The sequence below is a fragment of the Balaenoptera borealis genome (assembly GCF_965194805.1).
Source record: "Balaenoptera borealis genome assembly, chromosome: 15".
Taxonomy (NCBI): Eukaryota; Metazoa; Chordata; class Mammalia; order Artiodactyla; family Balaenopteridae; genus Balaenoptera; species Balaenoptera borealis.
In genome coordinates, this window is record NC_138871.1 from 14,593,284 (window position 1) to 14,621,258 (window position 27,975).

At 46.3% G+C, this 27,975-nt stretch overlaps 2 protein-coding genes and 1 long non-coding RNA gene across 7 annotated transcripts in view; 2 read left to right on the forward strand and 1 right to left on the reverse strand.

Moving 5' to 3' along the window:
* The first annotated feature begins 1,256 nt into the window (after nt 1-1,256).
* GGCX (gamma-glutamyl carboxylase) lies at nt 1,257-13,411 on the forward strand. Of its 3 annotated transcripts, none has more exons than XM_082357663.1 (15): nt 1,257-1,414; nt 1,808-1,978; nt 3,112-3,270; nt 3,747-3,912; nt 5,588-5,666; nt 6,099-6,205; nt 7,076-7,239; nt 7,589-7,854; nt 8,002-8,133; nt 8,521-8,672; nt 9,114-9,283; nt 9,499-9,629; nt 10,255-10,402; nt 10,581-10,776; nt 11,212-13,411. In XM_082357663.1, exons 1-15 carry the CDS (start codon nt 1,372-1,374, stop codon nt 11,402-11,404), a joined length of 2,277 nt encoding a protein of 758 aa, XP_082213789.1. In that variant the 5' UTR covers nt 1,257-1,371; the 3' UTR covers nt 11,405-13,411. The 3 variants fall into 3 exon arrangements, with proteins under 3 accessions (XP_082213789.1, XP_082213791.1, XP_082213790.1); XM_082357664.1 differs by lacking the exon at nt 1,257-1,414 and adding an exon at nt 1,479-1,614; XM_082357665.1 differs by lacking the exons at nt 8,521-8,672; nt 9,499-9,629; nt 10,255-10,402; nt 10,581-10,776; nt 11,212-13,411 and having other exon boundaries at nt 9,114-9,257.
* MAT2A (methionine adenosyltransferase 2A) lies at nt 11,320-21,439 on the reverse strand. 2 transcript variants are annotated; one of them, XM_082357683.1, is made up of 9 exons: nt 21,305-21,439; nt 18,996-19,073; nt 18,778-18,900; nt 18,394-18,506; nt 18,163-18,306; nt 17,765-17,983; nt 17,368-17,550; nt 17,081-17,214; nt 11,320-11,458 (listed from the first exon to the last, which is right to left on the reverse strand). In XM_082357683.1, exons 1-9 carry the CDS (start codon nt 21,393-21,395, stop codon nt 11,455-11,457), a joined length of 1,089 nt encoding a protein of 362 aa, XP_082213809.1. In that variant the 5' UTR covers nt 21,396-21,439; the 3' UTR covers nt 11,320-11,454. The 2 variants fall into 2 exon arrangements, with proteins under 2 accessions (XP_082213809.1, XP_082213808.1); XM_082357682.1 differs by lacking the exon at nt 11,320-11,458 and adding an exon at nt 14,777-16,409.
* LOC309612244 overlaps nt 21,267-27,975 on the forward strand; it is a 71,232-nt gene continuing 64,523 nt past the window's right edge. Inside the window, exon 1 of one of the 2 annotated variants that reach the window (XR_014235069.1) lies at nt 21,267-21,405. This is a non-coding gene — a long non-coding RNA (uncharacterized lncRNA). The remainder of the gene's footprint in view (nt 21,406-27,975) is intronic. The other variant, XR_014235070.1, reaches the window with a different exon arrangement.

Below are 27,975 nucleotides of genomic sequence, written 5' to 3' on the forward strand. Positions count from 1 at the left end.
AGTGAACCAATGTTTTCCAAATTACCATGCATATTTTACAAAATCACGCGTGAGTAAAAGGTCCATTCAAAGTGCAAGATATACCAATGATTTTAATGTAATAGAGCAAAAATTCATTATATGATTTCCAATTTCACATCTGACTAACCTTTAAAAAATGACTACTTGTAAGTTTTGGTGTGGTACAAAAGAATATCCACAGTTATCTAAACAGGCTATTAAAATGCTTCTCTTTTTTCCAACTAAGTATCGGTAAGACCAGGTTTCCTTCACATACTTCAATCAACACCATTTCACAACAGATGGAATGCAGAAGCAGATATGAGAATCCAGCTTTCTTCAATGAAGCCAAACATTAAAGAGATTTGCATGTAAAATAATACTATTCTCATGTATTTTCTTGGTGTGGAAAATATACTTTTTCTCTTAAAAAGGTTATTTATATAAACATGTAATGGGTTTATTACTTTTTTCTTTTAGTGAATCAATACATATTTTAAACATTTCTCAGTGTAAATTTCCAATACGGTAAATACGGGAAAATATAACCCATTATAAACAAAAGTTCTTTAGGGTTCTCAATGATGTGTGTAGCAGTGTAGAGGGGTTCTGAGACTAAAAAATGTGAGAACCCCTGGTCTAAGATGCCTTCCTCTGATCCTGCTGGTCAGTCCCAGTGCAGAGAATTAGATGTTACAATGCTGTTCAAGACTCACCTCTCTAAGACTTTCCTTGATCGACCACTCTATTCACTGCCCCTACTCTGCATACCCTCTGCAGCTATGTTGTTCCGGTTTCCCCTGCTGCTTTCAAACCTCTGGTTCATGGCAGGTACTGAAGAGAGAATAAAGAAACTTGCACACAGTCTCTAGACCGGGGCAGCCCTTCCAGGTGCGTCCTAATTCGGCGGGAACCTCTCTGGGAAGAGTCTGACATTTGCGCCCGCGCTGCTCACATCTGGAGAGGCCTAATGGGGGCGGGGAGTGACCCAGGGAAGTTGCGGGCGCTCGGAGTCTTATCAGGTTGAAAGCGCGGAGAGGGATCGGGAGGTCTCAGGGAAGAGACTGGTCATTCGGCGGAAGAGAGGCAGGTCCGGTGACATCTTCGCTCCTCTTCGGTCACCGGGGAGGGCGGAGCCTGACCACGCCCCTTCGCGGCCGCTTCGCCCCGCCCCAAGGCTCCTCGCCCCGCCCTCTGCCGCCAAGCAGGGAGCCCGGCGCGGCCGACTAGGGCTCTTCACGACAGTCCCGGCACTTTCCGGCCGGCCTCGCGGGTGCTGATGTGTCGGGGAGGCGGGACTTAGGGGAGTTTTCCTTCGCGGCGCCACCTACTCGGACGCTGTCGCTGTGGCCGAACTACCTCCCCGAGGCCATGGTGGTGTCTGCTCGGTCTGCGCGGTCCCCGCCCGACTCAGGTAGGGTCAGAGCCCCGCCTTGTGGCGGATAGAGAGGGGCGCGGGTTTCAGAGGGGTGGGGACGGGAGGACTTCCCTGTGGGACCTGGGGAAGGGAGCCTCCGATGGGAAGGAGCCATAGAGAGAGATTGCAGTCTTCGGCTTCGGGGTGGTGATGACATTCAGGGCGCTTTGCGGCTAGGGGGCTGCTGTCTGAGAAAGGTTCTGGGGCATTGGGGGATCCTGGAGGAGGGGCTGCACTGCAGGGATGTTTCGGGTAGTCAGAGATCAGTGGGAGAATCCAGGTGGGCAGAAGCCCTGGGCCTGTGATTTCTGTGATTTGAGGAGGAGCCTATTTTAAAGCATCTCCATTCCCATACGCGCACACACAACTTTCTCCATTTATCGGTTGCAGATAAAGTACAAAAAGATAAAGCTGGACAGACCTCAGGGCGCCGTCAGGGCAGCCGAATGGGGAAGCTCTTGGGTTTTGAGTGGACAGATGTGTCCAGCTGGGGGAGGCTGGTGACCCTGCTGAATAGACCAACGGATCCTGCAAGCCTGGCAGTCTTCCGTTTTCTCTTTGGTAAGTCGAGCTTCTGGGAGGGGGCCAGCGTGGTTGGGGGTGGGAAAATGACAATCGTCCCTTGTCCATTTCTTGGATACTTACTTGCTTAGTGGACTTACCTTCCTTTTCCTAAGAGCTGAAGTTACTTATATCCTGGAAGAGGTCGTTGTGACCCAGTTTTGTCTCCGATTAGGATTTGGAGACCAGAAATGCTTTGATCTGAGGCTATAGGAAATATAGAGGTAGAGGAACAGGAACCCATTTTATTTGTGGCATGAAGTTGCCCAGTAAGTATGCTAAGGACTAGACTTTAGAGAAATGGCAGGGGTGACAGGGCAGACATTTAGGCTGTGACTCCCTAATCCAAATCTTTCTAACTCAGAGGCCACAGCATGTATGTTTGGAATGGGTTACAGATATGCTGAGATATTACTCCCCTGAACCCAGTGGTTCTCAACGGGGAGTGATTTTGCTCTCCAGGGGACATTTGGCAATGTCTGTAGACATTTGTGTTTGTCACATCTTGGGGGTGGGAGGGAAGGGGAATAGGTGGTTACTGGCATCTACACAGAAGCCAGGGATGCTGCTGCATGACCTATGAACCACACGATAGCCCTCCCAGCAAATAATTAACCAGGCCAAACTGAATAGTCCTGGGGTTGAGAAATCTTGCCTTAACTGGAGATGCCTTCCTGGCCTGAGTAGCCCCTTCTGTTTACCCCAGTGTGCTGGCCAGATACTGCTCTGCCAGGTGTGCCAGGACGTAAAAGAGGTGGAGGAGCACCACCCCAGAGCATTTTCTGTAGCCAGTAGGGCAGACCTTTACAGATATTACTATCAAAACCTGAACAGCTTTGATCGCATTTTGTACACTTCTTTCATTTAATCTTCTCTGAAACCCTGCAAAATATTATGAGCCCCCTTTCACAAATGGGGAATTGGCTCAGTGAGGTGCAGTGGCTGTCTGAGATCACACAACTGGCATAATGCCTAGCACAGAGTAGGCACTCCATGATTATTGTTGAATGAATCCTTTCCGGGGTTAGGAAAGAAGTCTCACCCTGGAGCTGGGTGTGCTCGACTGTATTCCAGCGTGTTCCACGGCTCCCTTTGCTAAGGCCTAACGGCCCCCTCCCCCTCTGCCTTCTCAGGGCTGATGATGGTGCTGGACATTCCCCAGGAGCGGGGGCTCAGCTCCCTGGACCAAAGATACCTGGATGGGCTGGAGGTGTGCCGCTTCCCATTGCTTGACGCCCTGCAGCCACTGCCACTTGACTGGATGTATCTGGTCTACACCATCATGTTTCTGGGTGAGGGAAACTGTAGGAGACAAACCCAGAAATACAAAGCATGCTGGTGAATGACCAAGGTCTTGGGTTTCTCATTTCACTTCCTCTGTGACTTACAGTTTCACCCTGCTGACCTGTGTGTCATCTGAGCTGTGACCCCGTAACTCTGTTTAAAATGTTGAAATAACATTTAATTGAAATTCATTTTCACCTGGTTATAAAATGTCGGATAACCTTTCCTAATCCTACCCACAGCCTGTCCCAGGGGCGCTGGGCCTGTTGTGCCCCTCTGACATCTTAATCCTCTCCCCCACAAATCCCAGGGGCGCTGGGCCTGTTGTGCCCCTCTGACATCTTAATCCTCTCCCCCACAAATCCCAGGGGAGCTGGGCCTGTTGTGCCCCTCTGACATCTTAATCCTCTCCCCCACAAATCCCAGGGGAGCTGGGCCTGTTGTGCCCCTCTGACATCTTAATCCTCTCCCCCACAAATCCCAGGGGCGCTGGGCATGATGCTGGGCCTGCACTACCGGATAAGCTGTGTGTTATTCCTGCTGCCATACTGGTATGTGTTTCTTCTGGACAAGACATCGTGGAACAACCACTCCTATCTGTATGGTTTGTTGGCCTTTCAGCTGACGTTCATGGATGCAAACCGCTACTGGTATGAGTCCGGGGAAAAGAGGGAGGGGTTGGCTGCGTCAGGATGGTTACCAGAGATAGGGGCCCGGTGAGGTCCTAGAATTTGTCCCAGCAAACGTATTTTCAGCCATGCGTTGCAGAGTGTGGTTACAGGGTGACACTTTGATTTGGATGGATTTGGGAGAGGGAAGGGTCCGTGAGGTTGGGGCTCTTGGGGTGACAAAAAAGCAGAATGGCTCCATTCCCACCCCTTCACTCTTTCCCTATCTCCCCAGGTTGCCTTGATCTATCCACTTCCTGTAATCCTCTTAGAGACGAAGAGAAGACTAAAGCCAGACGTAGCTGTTTTCAGATACTACAAGGGTGGTCATGTGGAAGAGGGAGCAGACTTTCTCTGTGTGAGCCCAGAGGGGCAGAGTTAGAGCCAAGAGTAGAAGTTGCTGTGGGGCAGAGTCATGTCAGAAGGGGCGGGCCCACCAGGGCTGCTGAGTAGTGCTGTCCCGGGAGGAGGTAACGCTCCTCGGCCTCTGGCTCAGGTGACCAGCTCTCAGGGGAGATGGAGAAGGGATTTGGAGACAGGGTGGCAGGGTAGATGAGCTTTAAGGATCCTCGCATTATTAAGTGAAAAGCGAGTATGAGCTGTCAGTAACATGAGTGTAGGGGGAAAAAATCTCAAACAGTGGATTTGTTGGTGATTTATCAGTCATTAATTAAACTTCATTCATCAACACACACATGCAGATACCCCTTTTGTAAACCTTCACATCCATTCAGAGTGGCCAGCTGTCATCACAAAGAGGCACTTTTGACAGAATACTCCTGAAAAGTCTCATTTTTATGACTTTTACACAGTTTGAAAAAATATCCATCACTTACTGAAGGCTTTCCACGTGCCAGACACTATGCTAAACACTTGTAATTTTTCCACATTATAACCCCATTAGGTCCATAGTGCTGTTCCCATTTTATAGATGAAGAAACTAAGGCTTAGAGAAGTAAAGGACTTGCCTAGGGTCACATAGCATGTAAGAGGCGTAAGTGAGACTCCAGGTCTCCTTAACTACGGACTCCCATGCTCTTGACCACAAGTGTAAGCTGCCCCTTTCCTGGCTTCTCTGCTCATTCTGTGTCTTCTTGAAAACCTACTCTGCTTCTGCCTCCCCAGAATACATCTAATCTTAGTAGCCTGGTTTTATCAGTTCTTAGCCTAGGTAAGCTGTTAGCAGGTACCCTCTGGCACTAGATCCTAGCATACAGGTCTATGGAGTGTCAGTTTGTCTTGGAAATTGAAACTTTTTTTTAAATGCACTATATATATTTTCATACACCTTTAGCTTTTCAAATGTTGCCTCAAATTCGTTCTTTTTCATATTCAGCCATATTCTAGCATTGTAGTCTTGTTCCCAATCTATTTCTGTAGGAGAAACTAATTTGCTAACTAAACTGAATGGTAAACACTGAACTTTTTGTTGTTATAACTCACTAGTAATATTTCTGTTATGACTTAAAATAGTCGTTGTTGCAGTATGCTCATATAATTCTAAAGAACCTCAGAATAGCCCAGAGGACCAGAGAAGGTGTGGGAGACGTCCTGGGTTAGACAGGGCATTATATTTAAAAAGCATTTCTACCAATCCCAAGGTAGAAATGGGACTGGACTAAGAAGCTGTCCTCCATCCTTCTCCCCCTTGCTGCAGGTCTGTGGACGGCCTGCTGAATGCCCGGAAGCGGAACGCCCACGTGCCCCTTTGGAACTATGCTGTGCTGCGTGGCCAGGTACAGGATTTCAGGAGAGGGGGAGGTGTTCTCAACAGCCATTGTCAGCACGGCTGTCCCACTGCCAGACTGCGCTCTGCTCTGCCTCCCTGGATCTTCTCTTTTTCCCCTTTTGCTGGAAAGCTGGGCTGGCTTTCCCCTTGTTTCCAACCCCCTAATCTCTGGGGTCTCTCACCTTGTCATAGAAAGAGTCGAGCTTTGTTCCCGCTGGATTAGAATCCTCATGAGGAAAGAGTAACATTATGACTTTCCTTGGTGCCTAGTACTGTGCCTGGCATCTGTAGGATGTCGGGTGAGTGAATATGTGAGATGAGTGAATAGAAGAATGGATCTAGTCTCCCTTGGGCCCTGAACTGGCATCAGAACTGATTTGTGACTGTCTGTGGAGGACAAGGTTCTGACTTTGTTTGAACATTTGTCTTGTGTTTGCAGATCTTCATCGTGTACTTCATTGCGGGCGTGAAAAAGCTGGACGCAGACTGGGTGGAAGGCTACTCCATGGACTACCTGTCCCGGCACTGGCTCTTCAGTCCCTTCAAGTGAGCGGCAGGGCAGAGGCCTCAGGTGGCCCAGGTGCAGAGTGGGGGGCTCGCCTCCCTCAGGTCTGCGGTCACGGATGCTCTTCCCACTTTGCCTGAATTTGCCACGTGTTTCCCTCTGTCCACTCATCTCCCTGTTCAGCGGAAGGCAGAGTCGATGGTATCAAAAGACCTAGGCCTCGCTGCCCCTGGGAGACTTACAGTGTGGGCGGAAACAAAGGGAAAAGCAGTCAAGGAAAGGAAAGCGCCGGTGCTGGGTGGCTTGGTGAGTGAGGCAGTGGCCCCAGCAGTTGCTGTGGTGGTGCCTCTGTCCTCGGGTTGCCACCCCAGCCTCTCGCCGGGACCCCTTGGCCGGCGTGCGGAGCAGATGGACGGTCGGCGCCCCTTACGCCGACAATACCATTGTTGCCAACTCTTTCCAAAACAGAGCTGCTCCTCTCTGACCTCACTCTTCCTCCCATTTCTTCCTTCCTCTTGTTTTACTTTGTTCTTTTCCCTCTTTCCTGTCATCTCCCAGTTCCTAAAGTTTGACACCATGTTGATGTTAGCCAAGCGTTCCCCTGTTAAAGTTTCTTCTCATGTATAACCTCCACGAAGAACCTGCCCGCCACAACACACACTGCTCAATCAAATTGTGCCCTCGGAGATGCACTCTTGCTTATTACATAGGGTATGTTGAAAAAAGATGGCCACCTAAAGTACGTGGAAATGAAGAGGGGTTGGAAAACCCTACCAGAGGATGTCTTTGTGCGGAGTTCTTCCACGCACCTGCTGGGGTGGATCCTGCAGCAAGGACAGGACAGCAGAGGTACATCTGCTGTGAGTATGCCGTGAGTGCTGGTGCCTGACCTTTGACCCTGGTGTCCACAGATTTGTATTGTCTGAGGAGATGACTAGTCTGCTGGTGGTGCACTGGTGCGGACTGCTGCTCGACCTCTCTGCCGGTTTCCTGCTCTTCTTTGACGCCTCAAGGTCCATTGGCCTCCTCTTCGTGTGCTACTTCCACTGCATGAATTCCCAGCTCTTCAGCATTGGTCAGTTCCTGTAGTCTGGTGGGAAATAGGAAACCACAGGTGTGCAGGGGAGGGACGAGCCAGCGGCATGTGTGGCAGTGGGAGGTGGTGACAGGGACGGGTGCCAAGCTGTGCCGGATGCGGTCTCTGTGAGATGGAAACAAACAGGGAGGCGGCTGGCGGCTTCCGGGCTCAGCTAGTACGTTGTGTAGTAAGTTTCTCCGGGGAGAGATAGACTGGAGTTGAGGACTTCTTTCATCACCAGTGGAGTACCTGGGAAAGGCTGCCTAGGGGAAGGGGGTTGAGGCGATTACCCACGTTTTCCTCCGGCCAGACTCCCGACGTGCTGGTTTTCTCCCTGCTTTTCTAGGTATGTTCCCCTACGTCATGCTGGCCAGCAGCCCTCTCTTCTGCTCTCCCGAGTGGCCTCGGAAGCTGGTGGCTCACTGCCCGAAAAGGCTGCAAGAACTGCTGCCCCTCAGGACTGCCCCCCAGCCCAGTGCTTCCTGCGTGTATAAGAGGAGCCGGGCCAAAGGTGGTCAGAAGCCAGGGCTGCGCCATCGGCTGGGCGCCGCCTTCACCCTGCTCTACCTCCTGGAGCAGCTCTTCCTGCCCTATTCCCATTTCCTCACCCAGGTACGTGTGGGCTGGGGGTTACCTTGGATAGCGGTGGAGGCGACGGCAAGCGGGAGAGAATGGGGCTGGTGTTGCAGACCTCTCTTGGCGGAGGATGGTGTTAGCGTGAGGACCGTCGAGCTGATTGCCGCTGCCCTGCCTCCTCAGGGCTATAACAACTGGACAAATGGGCTGTACGGCTATTCCTGGGACATGATGGTGCACTCCCGCTCCCACCAGCACGTGAAGATCACCTACCGTGATGGCCGCACCGGCGAGCTGGGCTACCTCAACCCTGGGGTGAGATGTCTGATGCTGACGATTTACTGGCCTTCAGAGGCCCCCTTGAGCTTTGGGGTCTGGTTTGGTCGTAAACACAATTATGAAATAAAACACATTTGGGTCCACTCTGCCCTTTCTCTGGAGCCCCGTGGAGCGCTTCTTTGGTGGGGGTTGAAATAGGGTGATGTCGTTCACTTCCCTGAACTGAGATGAGATTTAGGAAAGGTGAGTACCACTAGCCCAGCAATGAAAAATTCTTCCAGCGAGTTTTTTGGGGTTTTGTTGTTGTTGCTGTTTCTCTGTCAGAACTGGCAGCAGGCAGGGGTCTCTGTGCCATTGGCATTGCATGACCTGTCCAGAGGCTCCATAACAATGAGGTGGGACTAACGTGGGGGTTTGGGGCAGGTATTCACACAGAGCCGGCGTTGGAAGGATCATGCGGACATGCTGAAGCAATATGCCACTTGCCTGAGCCACCTGCTTCCCAAGTACAATGTCACTGAGCCCCAGATCTTCTTTGATATTTGGGTCTCCATCAATGACCGCTTCCAGCAGAGGTGGGCAAGGGGAGCAGAGAAGGGGGAGAAATGAAGTCTAGCTCTTTCTGCCAAGATGAATAGCCCATGCTCCCCAGTGTTGTCTTGCTTGAAAGGCTGTCCTCTGGTGCATGTCCCTGTTGACCTGGTTGTGGGCATAGCTGATTGCTTCCAGCAGGGGGCACCATCACCCTGAAGAAAAGGTAACGCACTTATTCTTTTAGAAGCTGTTATCACAGCTCTCCTCAGGTGGCCACTAACTCCCACTCTTCCCAGTGCTCCAGAATCTCTTTCCCCTCCTCTCTCTGTCCCAAACTGGCAATAACATGCTGACATAGGCCATTTCTTCTTTCTGGAAAACCCCGTTTCCTCTGTCTGGGAACAGTGATGAAAAGAACAGAACCGGAAATGCCGGTGCATAGGTGGCTGTGGCCTCCATAGAACATGGTTTTCTTTCCTAAGGATTTTTGACCCTCGTGTGGACATCGTGCAGGCTACCTGGTCCCCCTTCCAGCGTACACCTTGGCTGCAGCCGCTACTGATGGACCTGTCTCCCTGGAGAACCAAATTACAGGAAATCAAGAGCAGCCTGGACAACCACACCGAAGTGGTCTTCATCGCAGATTTCCCTGGTACGGAGGAGAGCAAGGAGGCTTTGCTGTCTCCCTCCTGGCTTCGTTGGCCAGGGATATGGCGTGTGATGGAGCGGGGAGGGGCCTCTCCTGGTGGGAGGAAGGTTTTTGAAACCTGAGGTGGGGGGTGGCGGTGAAGGTGTGATTTCTCTGTTCCAGCTGGTGGTGAGTTCACTCCACCATGGGGTGGGTTGGGGAACTCTTGCCCCTGGCAGGGCTGCACCTGGAGAACTTTGTGAGCGAAGACCTGGGCAACACTAGCATCCAGCTGCTGCAGGGGGAGGTAACTGTGGAGCTGGTGGCAGAACAGAAGAACCAGACTCTTCAGGAGGGAGAAAAAATGCAGGTATTTTGCTTGAAATAACAATGGTAGAGGGACCACCACTTCCCTGGTGGTCCAGTGGTTAAGAATCCACCTTCCAATGCAGGGGACATGGGTACAATCCCTGGTTGGGGAACTAACATCCTACATGCTGTGGGGCAACTAAGCCCGCCCGCGCCACAACTACTGAGCCTGTGCCACAACTAGAGAGCCCGCGTGCCACAACTACTGAGCCCACGCGCCCTGGAGCCCATGTGCCACAACTAGAGAGAAGCCTGTGTGCCGCAATGAAGGTCCCGCATGCTGCAACTAAGACCCAATGCAGCCAAATAAATAAATAAATATTAAAAAAACAAAAACAACGACAGAAAAAAACAATGGTAGAAACGTTTAGATGAGTAGAGTTGATTTATTACAGACTCAAAATACTTCAACATAACAATAACACAGTGGGAGCTCAAAAAAGCAAGGGCCCCGGGGGGGGGGGGGGCGCTGTGAATAGCCTCATTCAGGGTTCTAGAGGTCAGTTCCTTTGGACTCCAAAACACAAGAAAAAAGATGTCTGGGGCGGGGTACAGTGTAGGGAGGCCATAGGCTGGCTAGGGAAAGGCTAGAGGATGAAAGAGATCACTTTCTTCCCTCTTTTCAGTTGCCTGCTGGTGAGTACCATAAGGTGTATACAGTGTCGCCCAGTCCTTCCTGCTACATGTACATCTATGTCAACACTACAGAGCTTGCACTGGAGCAAGACCTGGCATACCTGCAAGAATTGAAGGAGAAGGTGGAGAATGGAAGTGGTGAGTATATGAAGATTTGGGCTGAGATAGCCCGCTTTACAAGAAGTCAGGGTTGTGAGTGAGGATCTAGCCATTAAAGAATGAACTTGAAGCGTCTAGCTGGGGAAAGGGGAGTTCTAGGAGAGAGAATGCTCTCTCTCTCTCTCAGTGATTCCTCTTTTTGCCCTCTTCCGGGCAGAAACAGAGCCTCTGCCTCCAGAGCTGCAACCTCTGCTGGAAGGGGAAGTCAAAGGGGGCCCTGAGCCAACACCGCTGGTTCAGACCTTTCTTAGACGCCAGCAAAGGCTCCAGGAGATCGAACGCCGGCGAAATGCCCCTTTCCACGAGCGACTCCTCCGCTTTTTGCTGCGAAAGCTCTATGTCTTTCGCCGCAGGTAAGTTTTACCTACAACAGTATGTGTCTTTGCCATCAGATGTTTGCAGGCTGAGTAACTTTTCTCTGCTGAGGGTAACAGTAGGGACTGTTTCCCAGGAAAGGACAATCCAGTGCTAAGTTCCTCCCTTTTGCCCTCTCCATTCTCCTCTCCCTGATTGAATGGGAGAGTAAGTGGTGTCTGATGGCCGCTGTTTTGTTCTGCCTCAGCTTTTCTCCAGCCTCCCTGTGGGTTATTCCTACCCCACCCTGGAGTCCTCTACCAGACTGTATAAGGAGTGGGGTGCCCTTCCAACTGGGGTGTTGGGGTGCCTGGGGGGAGAGTCTCATTTATGCTTGGGTGAGGGGGTAGGACCAGGTGTCCCCTAAGGGCTTTGGCAGGAATGCCTATGTTGAAACAGGAGTTTGGATTGCTGGCTTTTTCCCTCTTTTTCAGCTTTCTGATGACTTGTATCTCACTTCGAAATCTGGTATTAGGCCGCCCTTCCCTGGAGCAGCTGGCCCAAGAGGTGACTTACGCGAACTTGCGACCCTTTGAGCCAGTTGGAGAGCCGAGTCCTTCAAACACAGATTCTTCAAATCCTCATCCTTCTGAGCCAAATGCTGACCCTGTTCGCTCAGAGTTCTGAGGGAGGCCAGGTGTTGGGTATAGGTGTAGGAGCAGCCGGTCACAAGACCATTACCTATGCAGTGGACATCCGAAAAAATTACTTCAGATTTTTTTTACGTTTTTCTTCCTTATCCATAGCTCTGATAAATTCAGAGGAGATAGATTAGAGGAACCAAGGAAGTAACGCAAGGATAAGATTTATCAATCCAAGGCTGAGGGGCTTGGGGAGTTAAAAAACAACGTGAAAATGTCTTTCTAGGATGAAAGGGTAAGGATCAGGTTTAAAGTGACTGGCTCCTTGGTGAAAGAGATTTAATGTTCCATGATGAAAATAATTGCTGGTTGTTCTCAAGTGCTTGCCAGATGCTAGGCACTGCGTGAAGCACTGTGCCAGCATTATTACATTTAGTCCTTAACGGCCATAAGCCCTATTCTATGGTTGGGGAAACTGAGGCTGAGAGGTAATATAATTTGCTCATAAGACATATACCTAATAAGGGATGGACTGATGGTTTGAACCTCAAGTCTGTCTGACTTAAGGTCCTGCACCCTGCTGCTTGTAATTTTCAGAATCCTTGACAATAATTCTGAAATAACGTAGCTTAAAACTTGTCCAATTATAAAGTATGATTAGGATGGTGATCAGGTTTTAAATGCACACAGAATAATTTTCTCTTCACTGCAATTTTGGTTCCTTCTTTGTTCCTATTATTTATACACCCAGTACGTTTTTCACTAGCAGTCATGAGCATAGTTAGACTATCACAGGGTTAAACAAATAACGAAATTTAGGTGATTAGTAGTGGTATTTATCTACAAATAAGCTTAGTATTTAGCATTATTCTAGCCTTTAATGAGCAGGAGGTGATGTAAGATTTAACCAAACGTGATGAGGGATTAGGGAATGTTTACAGTCACTTTGTAGACTTTGGATGTAGGAAGCTTGGATGTGATTCAGGAGGATCCTCAATTCTGTGAAAATTCAAAGGCCTGGTCCTGGGCTAGGAAGTTAGAATGCATAGAGTAATTAAAAAGACAAACAAACTAAAAAACAGGCCCTGCTTGGGAGCTCATGGTCTTCAGGCAGAGACCGTCAGTAGACTGGCAGTCCCAGTAACTTTGATAAAGGATCGCATCTGTTTTCAGGCTTCTCTTCTCTTCCCATGCTCCGCTCCACCCAGTCTCAGGGTTCTTTCCTAGGCAGCTGCCTTTTCACTGTACACACTTGGGATGATTATGTCTATTCCATGGTTTCCAGTGATGCTGCTGCTTAGGTTTCTTTCCTGTGCCCTAGACCTGTGTATCTAACTAGCTCCAGCTGGATATCCTACAGAGCTTTCAAACTCTGTCATAAACAGAACTTGCATTCATCCCCAACTCAGACTTGCGTCTCCTTTATTAGTGAATGGCAACTGTTTTTTTTTTTTTTTTAACCAAGCCATCTGTGAGTCATCAGCCTTGACTCTTCCCTTTTCCTCACATTTCTTAAGATTTCAAGTCCCATTAATTCTACCTCTTACTTCTTGGACCTATTGAATTCATCTCTACCACCTCTGTTCTTTCAGCCTTTATACTGGAATCCAATTAGGAACAGACCAGAGCAGGGCTGCCATGTAGTTGTGCAGGTTGGGCCTGAATACGGGCACCCAGCTGAGGCCAAGTGGGGCCTGAGTAAGTCCCTCTGATTGATACAAGGCATTTTGTGGGTCAGTGATGGCTGTGCCACAGGGCATCTTGCACCGATGTAGGGCAAACACTGGTTTTCAGTCCTTTTGCAGATCTCAGCAACACGATACACCTTGGCACCATGTCCTTCCCCGCAACCGCTGCCCACACCCTCCTTTTTACTTGGTTTAAAAAAAAAAAAACTCTTCTTCACTTCAGAAGGAAACTCCTGCAAAAAGTTATCTTTCTTAATACAGGCAAGGATGCTGCTTTCCTCCAACCTGTCTCATTTTCCAAATGAAAATGTTGGGGTGGGATGAAGAAAGGTGCTAGTCTAATACTGGTTAAGAAAAGCTGTTCACTGGTGAAAATCTGGGTTATTCAGGTTTCAGGAGTATTCAGGCCCTGGTAATTAATGTCCCTTTCGCCAGAAGGCTTTGCATCCTACCCCGAGCATTTAGATCTTCTGTCCCTGACCAGTGTCATCCCCCTTGAAACTCTCTAAAGTATGATTTTCAACTTAAACATGAAATAGGACATTTCCTTCCATGAACAACTTTATGCTTTTGATTCTCAGCTGTAATCACCTTCACCCCTTGCTGTTCCATGCCTTTGCTTCTACTGTCCTCCCTCAGCTGGTTAATCCCCACCTCCACCCCGGGGCTAGGCAGAGGACAAGACACCTTGAAGGTCACTCTCTTTAGTCTGCCAGCTCCTTGAGAGCAGGGGTCATCCTAGTAAATAAATATTGAACCGAACCTCAAAGCAGTTCTCTTTCTGGTGTTACTTCACCAGCATACAGGCACGTACTCATCCTCATCCCCCCCCCCCCCCCCCCCCCGTTTGGTCAAGATGGTTAACTTATCTTTAGATAGCAATGCAGTGGCATCTTGAAACTTTTTCTGGAGTTTTTCAATGTCATGCAAAGTTGAACTTCTCAAGTTTCAGAGCAGGCAGGTCAGAAGATTTAACCTTGCCTTCCCTCCCAAATATGTTTCTAAACTTCTAAGCCTCCAGGCAACCAGGTATAAGCATTCCTTGGGCCTCACGTCTGCAACAGCAGAGCACAGTGAAGTGTTTGAACCACTTGATCTCATAGGTGCTGGTACGAACATGTGCCAAGTGGCTGCTAGGCTCAAGGAAGGATGGTCCAAACTCTGGCTGATGAACCTCCTACAATTTTAGAATAAGCCTTTGGGAACTTGTTTAAATTTCATTTTGACTCATTCATTGTATAAGATATATTGGAAACTAGTCCCTCCCACCACTGTTTAAAACATGTAACTTGCAGCCTTTAATACCTGTTTATATAAAAGGGAAACTTAAGGCATTAAACTGTTTCTACATTTTCAAAAAGATGAAAATTGGTTTAAATTTTCGAGTGTGAACACTATCACTCCTTCCACGTTACACTCACGTTAATGGTTTTTATGCCCTTAACCTTAGATGATTTAAAACACTGCTGATGGTATAGAACTGGCTGCTGTAGTAAGGAGCTGTGAATTTTGCCCAGTGCATTGGCCAAAAAAGGCAGTGCTGGACAAACTGCGATCAAACCTTGAACTTTCTTAGTGCAAGGGATATGATTTATAAACCCTTTAAATGCCTGCAGTCAGGATTGAAGTGATTTCCCTAAACCATGGGTGGGATTACAATTACTCAGAGTTAAAAAGTATGTTCAATTCATATTCATACCAAAACACTTTAAAAGAATAATGGACACAGGTTAAGGTAGAACCTAGCATTTTATTTAGATCTTCATTAAACTGTTGGAATTGAGAACCAGACATACGTAATAAACCTCCAAAAATAGATGCTGAAAGGCACTTTCTGCTTAGGGCAAGCAGTCATGGAATAAGCATGTAAACAAGCTGGCTTCTCTGTACCACACCAGCCAAATCAGCTTTCTCCATGGCCAGCTGCACCAGCTCTGCCCTCCCTTCTGTTAACACCAGCCAGAACCCCTGTAGGTCTAACCCAAGGTTTTTCTGTAGGACACCTTGGCCTACCTGGGAATGCTGGAAACATGTTAAAGGAATCATGGTGTTGAGGAAAAAAAAAAAAAAAAAAAAACTTTTAAAAGCTGCCATCTGAGGTGATGGCTTCTCTGTACTTACGCCATACCCCAGAATACAATAAATAAGCAATTAGAAAATGTTCAAGTATGAAGGGATTTCCTCCTCCCCGCCAAAAGCACTGCTCTCTGAAGGAAGCTGGTTTCTCTGTAGCTACACCAGCTGTTCAGAAAGCTCATTGGACCTGGTTTTGAAAACAAAACAAAGTTAAAACCCTGGGAGGAGTTATTGTGCAGTGTGGAGTGCTCAGTCTTTCTTATAAAGAAAAAAAAAAGTTATCTGGTACCAAAGTGTGCAACCTACAGACCCTCAGGTACAGCCCTGTGACTTCTTTGTATGACGTCACAAGGGTGCCAAGTGCCTGTTTTTCTAGAGCTAGGAGTTGGTGGTTTGGCTAGTGCTGAAACCATGCATAGGATTGATTTACTAAATAAAAACCTTATTACGTACGTCCTCCAAAAGACAGCTGAAAAGTGGAGAGATTTTGATTTGGTGCTGTTTAAGAGATGGCAATTAAGAGCATAAGCACCAGGGAGATGGTTTAATGGTAACTGCCTTTTTTTTTTTTCCTTTCTCATGTCAGGCTAGAGCTCCAACTGGAACTTGCGTTACATGCAAGAATGATTGGATAGAGAACACTCCCTGACAAAGAGCTACATAATTAGAAATGGATCAAGTTATAGGGAGGATAAGGGAAGGCTTCACATTCATAATAGAGCTCAAGACATTACAAATTCATGCTGACAGGGCTGTGGCATTGCCAGACAGAGGCTATAATGGAACTACAAGTACTTTACGTGCACATTACAAGGACATTTTCAGCATTTGGTGGGAAAGTCAATGCAATTAGGATTTTAGAAGGTTGGGTGATAGGGCACAAATGTTCAATTTCAAAGCATTGTTTACTACAGTGCTGTTGGTTTGTTTCTAGGCAGTTACATGGATCACCTATGCTCACTAAATTCATTATAATGGTGAACAAAACACCTAGGGACAGAATAGCAAGCCCAACTTACAGTCCCCCACACAAGCTAAAATTCATGTCATTGACTAGAGTGACTGCAACTGATCAGGAGCTGAAAGAGGACAGGAAAATTTAGGAAGAAGGGCCCTTTCCCTCAGAGCTTGAAGGCTTCTCTGTAGCCTACGCCAACAAGTCTGGGGAAAAAAGGCTAACACTTTCAATATTTAAGCTTTTTGGGCACTTCCCATGGGAAGCTGTCCCTACCAAAGTGGCCATAGGCTGCAGTCCTCTGATAAATTGGCTTCTTCAGATCCAGATCCCTGGAATATACAAGTCCGTAACTTAATATGTAGCATTCAATTAAAATAAAGCAAAACAATCAGCAAGACTCATTTTCAAGACTTCTGGCAAATGAGTTCAGTTCTCTGGGGTATGCTAGGAAAGAAGTTTGTGGCAAAAGTGTTTGTTACTTCCCTGGTGTCCAAACTCCTTGCACAGTCCTTATTAGTAACTATAGTTCTTGTTTTTCCGTCCCTGGCTCAACAAATATGAAAACTTGTCATTATTCTGAGACATTTCAAGTGCCAAAAGCTCATCTAAAATCATGGAATACTTACCGAGGTCCCACGCCCACACCCTACCATGGTTATTTTCTTTGTAACAGCCATGCCCATTCATCTGTACTAAAATTTCTTTCAAGTAAACATCCCTTAGGTAACAGGAGCACAAAGCCTATATCAAATGTGGAGGACTTTCTAGGGTGGTTAGTCTAAGCCATGCAGCACTGTAATTTTAGAGTTTTCCTAATAATTTAAGCCTTTACTGACGGCAATTTAAAAATGACATCAACACATTCTAGGAATTACCATGCTTCCCCACTCCAGTCTTCCTTCACACCTTCACTTTCTCAGATTTGAATATATCAAGTATATATACATACACACCCACACCCTCAATGTTTTTCACTAGCAATAGTCTTTACCATCTTTACCTGACAATGACCCCAGGGCGGAGGTCAAAATTCTTCTTCACAATCTCTAATAGCTCTCTCTCACTCTTCTGAGAGGTGCCATAATGGAAAATGGAGATAGACAATGGATGAGATACTCCAATAGCATAAGAGACCTAAAAGAATTTAAATGTCATAAGAGTCAGCGATCAAAAGACCCACATACTTGTGTAATACACTGGTATCAAAAAAAAAAACAAGTAGAAAACTGCTAAATGCCCTCCCGCTTACATGCCTTTTAGTCAACCCAGTTATATAGAAGTATATACCTGAACAAGAACCCTTCTGCACAGACCTCCTTTAACAAGGGATTTTGCCACCCAACGAGCAGCATAAGCAGCTGAACGGTCCACCTTGGTATAATCCTTTCCTGAAAAGGCACCTCCTCCATGAGCTCCCCAACCACCATAAGTGTCCACAATGATTTTCCGGCCAGTCAAACCAGCATCACCCTGAAATTATAGGACTTAAGTTACTTTATGCCTCATCCTTTCCAGTGGTTCTAGATCAGGCTTGTTAAATGGTTATTCAATATCACTTGGCAAATATCCTCAGAAGAGGCACACGCAGGCTTCAAAAAACCTAGGAAAAAGGTGGAAGTAGCCAAATTTTTGCAAGTAACAGAAGATCCAAAAAAGCAACTGAATTGACATTGTAAGACCTTACCTGAGGCCCACCAATAACAAATCTGCCACTTGGCTGTAGATGGTAGATTGTATCCTCATCAAGATACTTTGCAGGTACAACGGCTTTGATGACTTTCTCCTTTAGGGCATCCCTCATCTCATCAAGACAAACTTCTTCATCATGCTGAACAGATATAACAATTGTGTGGACTCTGATGGGAAGCACAGCACCTCGGTCCTGCATATACTGCACAGTCACCTTGAAAGCGAAACAGATCATCAGAACATCAGTCTATTAAACAATAGCTTTGTTCCTGATTCTCTACTCTACATTACAATACAGAGAACAAACCATATTCTTCTCTTAGCTTTAATCAAAACACCTTACTGAAGTCCTGTGCCAATGTAATGTGTGTAGTTTTGATACTCGTCACTTACTTGAGTTTTAGAATCTGGGCGTAACCAAGGCAAAGTGCCATTCCGGCGTAGTTCAGCCAGTTTGGCATTGAGCTTGTGTGCTAAGACAATGGTTAAAGGCATACATTCCTCTGTTTCATCAGTGGCATAACCAAACATCAAACCCTAAAAAAGGAAAAGTTACCAATGCAATCAATCCAAGCTTTAGAATTTAATGTTAGAAGAGATGCAAATAGATGTCTACCAAAATACCTGGTCTCCTGCACCAATGTCTTCCTCATTCCGATCAAGATGAACACCTTGAGCAATATCTGGTGACTGTTGCTCCAAGGCCACTAGCACGTTACAAGTCTTGTAGTCAAACCCTATAAACAAAACGATGTTTTTTTGGTTTGTTTTTAAAGGGCCATAGCAATACTTTGTATTTACGACAATTACCTGGAATTCTAAATGCTGCTAGAGAAATCAAATATACCTAAAACTTAGTCCTTTCAAAGAATAGGGCTGGAACAAAAAGACTAAAAATATACAAGTGGAATTAAATATTCCCAGGAACACTCTAGAAGATATAGCTAGAGAGGACTGAAAAAAATACCTGGAAAAATGAGGTTAGACAGCCCACTCATTAAAACACACCTTTGGAAGAATCATCATATCCAATGTGTTTAATGGTTTCACGAACCACTTTCTGGTAGTCAACAGCAGCTCTGGATGTAATTTCCCCAGCAAGAAGGATCATTCCAGTTTTAGCAACAGTTTCTAGTAAAAGAGAGGTTCACACTCAAACATCACTTTTATGAAGTAATTTTCATGCTACCTTTTCATCAGGTGATAAAGCAGTGTTCTGAACCTACCACAAGCTACTTTGGCATCAGGGTCCTGCTGAAGGTGGGCATCAAGAACAGCATCACTAATCTGGTCACAAATCTTATCTGGGGGGAAAAAAAAATTCCTGGCTTAATCAATTTACTGATAATGTCATGTATGTCATGCCCCCTTCCCCTATAACTACAGCTGTGAAGATCTTTGTGTTTTCTTTTAAAAAAACTGTGGCGGGAATTCCCTGGCAGTCCAGTGGACTTCGTGCTTCCACTGCAGGGGGCATGGGTTCAATCCTTGGTCAGGGAACTAAGATCTTGAAGGCCGCTTGGCAGGGCACCCTCCCCCCACCAAAATTGTGGCAAAACCTATACAGCATAAAATTTACGAATCTAACCATTTTCAAGTGTACATTTTCAGCGACATTCCAAGTATGGAGATCTTAACTGCTATACTGCTTTCGTGGAAACCATTTCCCTGAAGAATAAATGCTGGATATAGTGCTACATGTTTCCTAACTTGACACCTTGGTCTTCATATAGCTGTACCACAGATCACCAATTCAGATAAGCCAGCAGAACACCCAGCATGTTTAATACATTTAAGCTCATTGCAGTATATGCACTTTACACCTTTACAAGGACTTCAGTCCCATCTTTAAAGTATTTCAGACATTTTGAAAAATTAAGTTCCCAGGCAAAAACAATTTCTATTGTTAAACAGGATAGCCACATAACGGAGATTGATTAAATGGAAGTAAGTAGAAAGTGTTTTATCTTCCATCCAAAAGCAAAGCAAGGAACATTTACCTTCACAGCATTAATTTTCAAAGACAATGGTACTTACATTTTATCCCCCGAATTTAAAATTTTCACTATAAATCTAACCAACCAGAAAGGTGGACCGTTTATCAATTTCTCCCTGATTCTAAGGAACGCCAATTAGGGCAGTGAGAAATAATGTCAGAGTTAAATGATGAAAGCAACGACACTTCACGAACAAAGGGAATAAAACGGCAACCATCTGATTTTGTGTTAAGAGTAGTCCAGGAACAAGAGCCAAACAGACTGGAAAATCCCCAAATGTATTCTGAATCCTTGCTGATCTTCCCCTCACTGTACTACCCTCTATTAAAAATCAGAAGAACAGAAAAAAACCCCGAATATCACTTTCCTAAATATTCTATAACCAGCCAAAAAAAAACTTAAGCAAAATGTGTACCACAATCCAGTCAGAGGCCCAGGACAATCTAAACATTTACAAATGCCTGCGGCTTTAAGTTAATAAAAGGTGGTTCAAATACACAGTGCAGCTCTCAGCGCTGGGGGAAAACAAACAAAACCACCCACACCACACCTGACCTTCACTCATCAGGATCTCGGGGTTTGTCCTCTCCTCTACCACTAGGTTGCTCGTGGGATTGCATCATAGGCACAGTAAGCTTGCTAGAGAGAAATGGATCCTTAAGCCAACAGACGAGGAATCTGTCATTGTGGTCATCCCAAGAAAGGGCTGGACCCGTCTAGTAGAATAACGATCTTCACTAGGTGAGGTTTTCAGGCTGGGATCGAAAGTTCCTTGAAATAGCTTCATTCGTTCACGTGTAAATTGATCGCCATAATGGCGGACCGGTGGACAAAGCCCGGAGGAGGATATATGGAGTTAAACCTTGCCTAACAGTCAGCCCCAACGCAATGGCGCCATACACTTAATTCATGCTTCCTATCCTTTTCACGCACGATCCAAATAAGGAATGCCTCCTCCGACAAGCACTATATTTAGTTGGAGGATGTCACCTTGACGCGAGGCCGTATACCGGCTAAGGGCATGTCGTATTCTTCAGTGTAGCCAAAGAATTAACGGGAAGCGCGGAGGCCCGGTAGTCCGGGCCACGCTCTGCAAACCAGCCGGCTCCCTCGCCCAGAAGCCACATGCGGCAAACACGTGGTTGAGGCTGCAATGCGGGGCGCGCGCTCTCGCGGGCCTGACGCGAGCACGCGAGGCGGGCCGCCCACTCGAGGTGGCTCGGGCCGCAAGGCGGGGAGAAGGAAATAGTGCCCTCCCCGGCTAGAACACGAGCGGCCACGGCCCCCGCCCTTCTCGTTTTCTGGAATCTTCCGCATGCCGGGGCGCGCGGCCGGATGGGAGGGGAGGAGAGAGGAAGGGGGGGCGGCGGCCACGCGCTCGGCAGCGGCGGCGCCACGAGGAAGGCGCGCGGCCGCCGCTCTTTCCACCAGCAGCCGGGAGAGGGCCACCGCCGTGGGCACCGCGGCCGGCGGATCCTACCGGCCAGTCCCGACCCCGCGCCCCGCCCCTCGCTTCGCTCCAGGCCCCGTCACCTCACCTGGGTGGCCTTCCCCCACAGACTCGGAGGTGAAGAGGAACGTGCCCTCCTCGATGAACGCGTCGTGGAAGCCGTTGAGCTGCCCGTTCATGGTGGTGGCGGTGAGTGAAAGTGGCGTTGAGGAGAAAAAGCGGCGAGCCGACAAGTGCGAAACGCGCGAGCAAAAGACCGCGTTCTTGTCAGCTCGAGCGGGCGGCGCGGAGCAAACGAGGCGGCGGGCAGCGCGGCCTACTATTTATACACGGCGCCCGCGCGCGCCCGGCCGGGGCCCCGCCCCTCGGCGCCGCGCGCCAATGCGCCACTCGCGCGGGGACGGAGGAGGGGAAGGGGCGGGGCACCGAGGGGAGCTCGGACCGAACCACTCTGCCAGGCAGGGGGAAGGGAGCGGAGGTAACGCGCCCCTCTCGCGAATATTCGCCATCTTAAGCACTAATAACAAGGGGTGAGGGGAAAGGCAATATACTGGGTCGTTGTATGTTTCCGTGTTCGACGTGGGAGGAAGAGAGACAAGGGCTTTATGGGCCTGCTCCCCTGTACTGTGACATGGCACCTCCCTTCCGACCGTTGGCCGGGCTACCTGGCCGCTAGGTCGCGTCCCCCAGCGGGGGCCGCGGGAATCGTCGGGAGTTTTATCCTCTGGCTCTCCCCGAGGGTCTTTCCGGCTGCCCTGCCTGGGGATGCCCGGGTGACAGGGAGCCAGTGGCCCACAGCCACGTGAAAGTGGCCATCTTGGCTGGTCAGCGTACGATCCTTCGCACGGCCTTGTGCATCCTCGTCCTGAGCGCTGCCGGAGGCTGGCAGTCCTGCGGGGGGCCGTCTAGTTGCTGGCAATTTCTTGGTTAATGGTTCTGTGGTGAAAATGGCCGAAAAGCGGAATAAAGAGAGTTCTGTCATCGATTTCAACGATTGCCGTCCCCCTTCCGCCCCCAGCGCTACAGTTTCTGAGAGAGGCCCTTACTCTTTGTGGACCCTACGGTGGAGGCCGCGCTCGGCCCCTTGGCTCCAGCCTTTTCTCCAAGAAAGGAGGCTGCTCACGAGGCTCACCTTGCACTTGCTGACTTTACTATCTTGGAGGAGGAAAAAAGTCGATGTTTAGAGTATGATTTCAGTCTTCTGTTCAAGAGACTGTTGAATATTGGGGTGGAGAGAGCCCCGTTTACGCCCTTGTATGTGATTCAGCAGATCTCTTGACAAGGTGATGGTCCGATTCCTGAAGCTTTCACTTTAAAATGTCCACCTGCGTTTGTGCCAGTTTTGCCCATTTAAAGGAATTATAGGGAGAGGAGGGAAAAGAACAAAACCAAACTTGATCCAACGAGGAGCCGGGAGTCGGGGACCGATTTCATGGCTCTCCGTTTGGAAAGAGCCCACAAGTGGCGGGTGGGCCGGTGTCACTTCCGTCCCGCACAGGGGCTTCGGACTTGGTGCAGGGCCGGGGCGGGGGGCTGCTGCTGTCGCGGTGGCCCCGAGCGCATGAACTTCGGGTTTAATGATGTTATTAGGAGACCGCCTGCTCCTAGGATAGGATGCACGTTACCCTGGGGAGATGAATGAGACCCCTCGCAGCAGCCTCCAGCTGCTTACCGCTCAGAGAATTAGGTAAATTCGGAAGAGCAATCCTCTCCGCGGCTTGCGGGAGGAAAGGTGGGTTTGCTGATTGGGAAACAATGGAAGCACTTGGGCTGTGCTTGGGGCTTTGACAAAGAACATTAAAAAAGGGCCCATCTCTAGACTTTATGACCACATCCATGGTCCTTCAAAGCAGGGAACAAGAAAAGGCAAAATCACAAAAGAGACAATATAGATGTTTATATTTGTTTCTGTTTTTCAAACTAACTTAATGGAAAAATAACTGTGTAAGACGTTCATCATTTCTTGTTTGTTTTAGAGTAGTTCACCTTTTTTTTTTTTTTAAGCAGAATGCCAATTTAACTTACAATGTGTAATAAAATTCCCAACTGAAACAAATTGCATGTGTAGGCTGCTCAGTGCATTATCTTCCAGCAGAAAAATCTATAGGGGAAGCTAGAATATAAAGTTATTTGATTAATATGGAGTCAGAACAAGGAGATTAAATTCTATGATTAGGTCATTAAACCCTGATACCCCTATGCTAACAACTCCACAGTGGGGTTGTTCCTGCCAAGGAGATTAGAATCAGCTGTTCATACTTGCTTACCTACTCATTCTTGTTCTTAGCGTATGTAACTTAATGGTTAAGGGTAGGGGTTTTGGAGTCAAGCCTCTGCCACTTATTAACAGTGTTGAGCAAACAACTAACCCTCTCTACACCTCAGGGTCCTCAGTCTGTAAAATTGGGGTAATAATCATACTCTCATAGGATTGCATCAAGGATTAAACAAAATCATGCAAGCAAAGTCCTTAGCACAGTATCTAGCACATAATAGTTAGCTGTAAAAAATAACCCTTGAGTGGCTTCCAATTGCCGTTAGAATAAAGACCAAAATCCCTACATACCCTTAAAGGCCTCAGTGTGATTTGGCTGCTACTTCTTTAACCTCAGCTTGTGCCGCTTTCTCCTTTTTGTCTTATACTTTGCATTCTTTTAACTATGAACAGTTAAATTTCTTAATTGATTATGCTAAAAACAAAGCAAAGCACATTTTCATTGATTTATATTTTTCACTTTGTCCCTTCCTCCCACAAATATTTACAAGCATTTCTGTCAAGCAGACCCAGTATTGGTGCCATGACAGTCCTGGTCTCTGCCCACCCATAGCTCTAAATGAGGGGAGATGCCCGGCTAATTCCTCCCCATCCTTCCCACCCAGCTCAGCTGTCACTTCCTGGATGTAGCCTTCAGCTGCCTCTTTCTGGATGAAATCTTCACCTACACAGATTTCTCACAGGGTCCTGTGTTTTCCTACATGGCACTCAGTGCTCTATGAAATACAGATTTGGTGATTATTTGATGAATGTCTCAACTCCCAATTAGATTTGTAAGCTCCATGACAATAAGAAGGTGGTCCGTTTTGCTCAGGCTTTGTTGCTGAGAGCCTGACACACAGAAGGTGCTTAAGAATGTTTGTTGGAGGAGAGGGAGAGGGAAGAGAGGGAGAAAGGGAAAGAGACATAAGGAAAGGATGAGTAAATATAAGGGATGGCACAAAGAAGTGGAGAAATGAGAAACCCTGGGGATCATGTAAAATCGATGAAAAGAGCCACCGCTTTGTTTTAGTCACCAGCGTTATAATTTATAACCCTCAGAGCTCTTTACTAACAGGGAAGCTCATCGTCATCCTGTTCTGAGAGGAATGAGATATCTGATTCCATACATTAGTGCCCTAAGGCTGAAATAAACTAGGAGGAGTTACTGGTTTATTTCATATTTAACATGAGTGAGATTTGTTGAATGTGAAATGTTGCAAAACACATAGAAAAAATCGAATCGCCTAAAGCCTCCAGATCTCAACCCAAAGAACGTTAACATGGCAGTAGTTCCATGAAAGAGGCAAGGTTGGTATTGGATAAACTGGTGTGTGGGACTCAGCAAATATGATGACTCCAGGTCTTATCCATCTGCCAGTCAAGGAGAGAGTACCAGTAAGTAAGAGAAAGCATTTGCAGTGCAAGAAGCTGTTGATTTGGCAGGAAAACAGAGGGAGATGACACTAGGTATATCAAAAAGCAATAGTGAAGGTGTGGAGATGTTGAGAAGAGAGCTCCTAAGCTTTCCAGACTACCTTCTATGTGATGACAGGCCAAGAAGAAAGAAATCTAGGCCAGACGTCTCCAAAATTGTTCCAGTTCTTTATGGCCATAGCTCAGACATGGCCTCAGAAGCAAACTAGCTCTAGTGGGTTCTGAAACAAGTACTATGTGAATCCCCTCAGTGTTAGGCTTCTTGTAATCTGTTTTTGTTTCTCTGTTTTTCTCTCCTGATAATCAGATCTTTTAACAATCCCAGTAGGTAGAGAGGGATGGAAGAATGCATAGGGTACAATGAAGAAGACACTGAAGGAGACAATAATATAATGATGACGACATCTATAATTTATCGTGACAGGCACTTTTCTAATATCTATGCCTCACAACAATTCCAGTGAGGCATATATTATTTCTCTTCCTATTTTATACATGAAGAAACTAACATGTAATTCTCCCAGGTCACACATCAAATCAGTAGTGGGCTTGAGCTTGGATCTGAGCTCTAAATTCACGTTCCTTGCTACAAGTCATAGGATAGATACTTCACACTCCCTGAGGTAATTAACCATAAAATTTGGTTTGTACCCTTCCGTACCTTTTTCTATAAACATGCACATGCACGCGCACACACACACACACGTTTACCTGAAACATGGATTTTTCTCTTAACAATTTTCATGGCCATTTCTCCAGGACACTATATAGAGATAGAAGTCATTCTATTTTTTTTTCTCTTTTTAAAAATTTCTGGTAAAATAAACATTTACCATTTTAAAATATACAGTTCTGTGGCATTAAGAACATTCACAATGTTGTGCAAAATCATTCTTTTTAATAACAGTAAAACATACTATATTGTGACTCCACCATACAGTTCATTCAACTGTTGCCTTAATGGTTGATATTCAAGTTGTTTCTCATTTTTGCCGTACACGCAATGCTGATGAAGGTAACATCTTTGTACGTATACTTTTGTGAAGCAGTGTTTTTATTTTTGTGGAAGAGATGTCTCAAAGTGGGATTGCTGAGACAAAGGACATGTACATTTTTACGTTAGTAGTTACAGCCAGATTACTTTCCAAATGGCTGTCAAAACTTCACGTGAGAAGTATGAGAAGGGTACGAGAATATCTAGAAGCCACAAAGGAGAAGACTGATAGACTTAAGTACATAAAAATGAAAAATTACTGTGCAAGTAAAATCCAAAGACAAACAATAGAAGAAAACATTTGCAATGCATATGACAGACTAAGGCTTACTACCAATTGATAGGAAAATGACAAACAGCCCATGAAAACTAGGAAAAAGTATAAGTGAGTAATTCACCCAGGAGGAAATGCAAACATACGAAAAGATACTTAACCTCATTGATTGGGACATGAATTAATTCATTTGTATAGTGAGTTTGGGAAAAACAAGACGTGTGGAGGAGGGGAGGGTAGAAGGAGGAATCTAAATAACAGGAAACTCCGTCTCTAGCTCCCCCTTTAGTTTGGCCTTTAGTGGAGCTTTTGTTTTTCTGATGATTGATCCTTATGTGGCTTTTGATTGTTTGTTGTTTTGGGGGCATTTAACTCAGAAAGAGTTAAAGACATTTAGTAAAATTGCTCTAACAAAATCCCTTCCCTAACTATTTACTTATTTATATAAACAAAGTTGCTCAGTGCTTATACCTATAAAAATGAAAAATTGATCAGTAATGAACCCTGTCTCTTTATAGCAGTAAGTAATATTCTTTCATGGATTTTAAACTAGTATACATACACACATGTGTGTTTATATGTTTTTCCTTTTTTGATTGATAATTATAAAAAATTAGAATATATTTATTTTGATCAGTCATTTACTGATTATTAGTAAGTCAAGCCAAAGGAAATTTTGCTAACTCTTAGAGACTTATAGTTATAATAAACATTTTCTGTTATATATATTTCAATTTATATGCATATTTTGGTACAGAATAGGTGATAGGGTGATCAATAAAAGACTTTCAAGATAAAACATGAAATATATTATTACACTAGTATAAAATTCTGCTGGGGAAGTAGATTGGAGTTCACAGAGAAAAAGGAATAATACAAATTTTTGCACTATTAAAGAAGAATTTCTTCATGTACCTTGTTTTTTTTTAAATAAATTTATTTATTTTATTTATTTATTTTTGGCTGTGTTGGGTCTTCGTTGCTGCGCGCAGGCTTTCTCTCTAGTTGAGGCGAGCGAGGGCTACTCTTTGTTGCGGTGCGCGGGCTTCTCATTGCGGTGGCTTCTCTTGTTGCAGAGCATGAGCTTTAGGCACGCAGGCTTCAGTAATTGCAGCACGCGGGCTCAGTAGTTGTGGCTTGCGGGCTCTAGAGTGCAGGCTCAGTAGTTGTGGCGCACGGGCTTAGCTGCTCCAAGGCATGTGGGATCTTCCCGGGCCAGGGCTCGAACCCATGTCCCCTGCATTGGCAGGCGGATTCTTAACCACTGCGCCACCAGGGAAACCCTGTTCATGTACTTTTTATTTTTATTTATTTATTGTTCATTATGTTTATTTTTATTTATTTATTTTTTTGGCCACACCACACAGCTTGTGGGATCTTAGTTCCCTGACCAGGGATCGAACCCAGGCCCTCAGCAGTGAAAGTACAGAGTCCTAACCACTGGACGGCCAGAGAGTTCCATATTGTTCATTATTTTTAACTGAATGATAGTGGGTATTAACTCTATGATATTTAGATTCCATTGGATCTATTTAAGAGTGACGGCTTATTGTATTTTAAACGCCAATATTTACAATATGTTGAAAGATACAAACTTTCAACTATTTCTTAATGGTGAAAAACTTTAGATGTCTACTTAAAAATATGCTTATAGCATATAATTTTTAAAAATTATTTTTGGAGTTAAAAAGCCACAGAAATTTGAAGAACGTCTACCTAGATCCATTTGAGAAGAAAGAATATTCCAATAATTCATCCTCAGATTGTTTAGAAATAGATTTCTCCACAACATTGTAAATC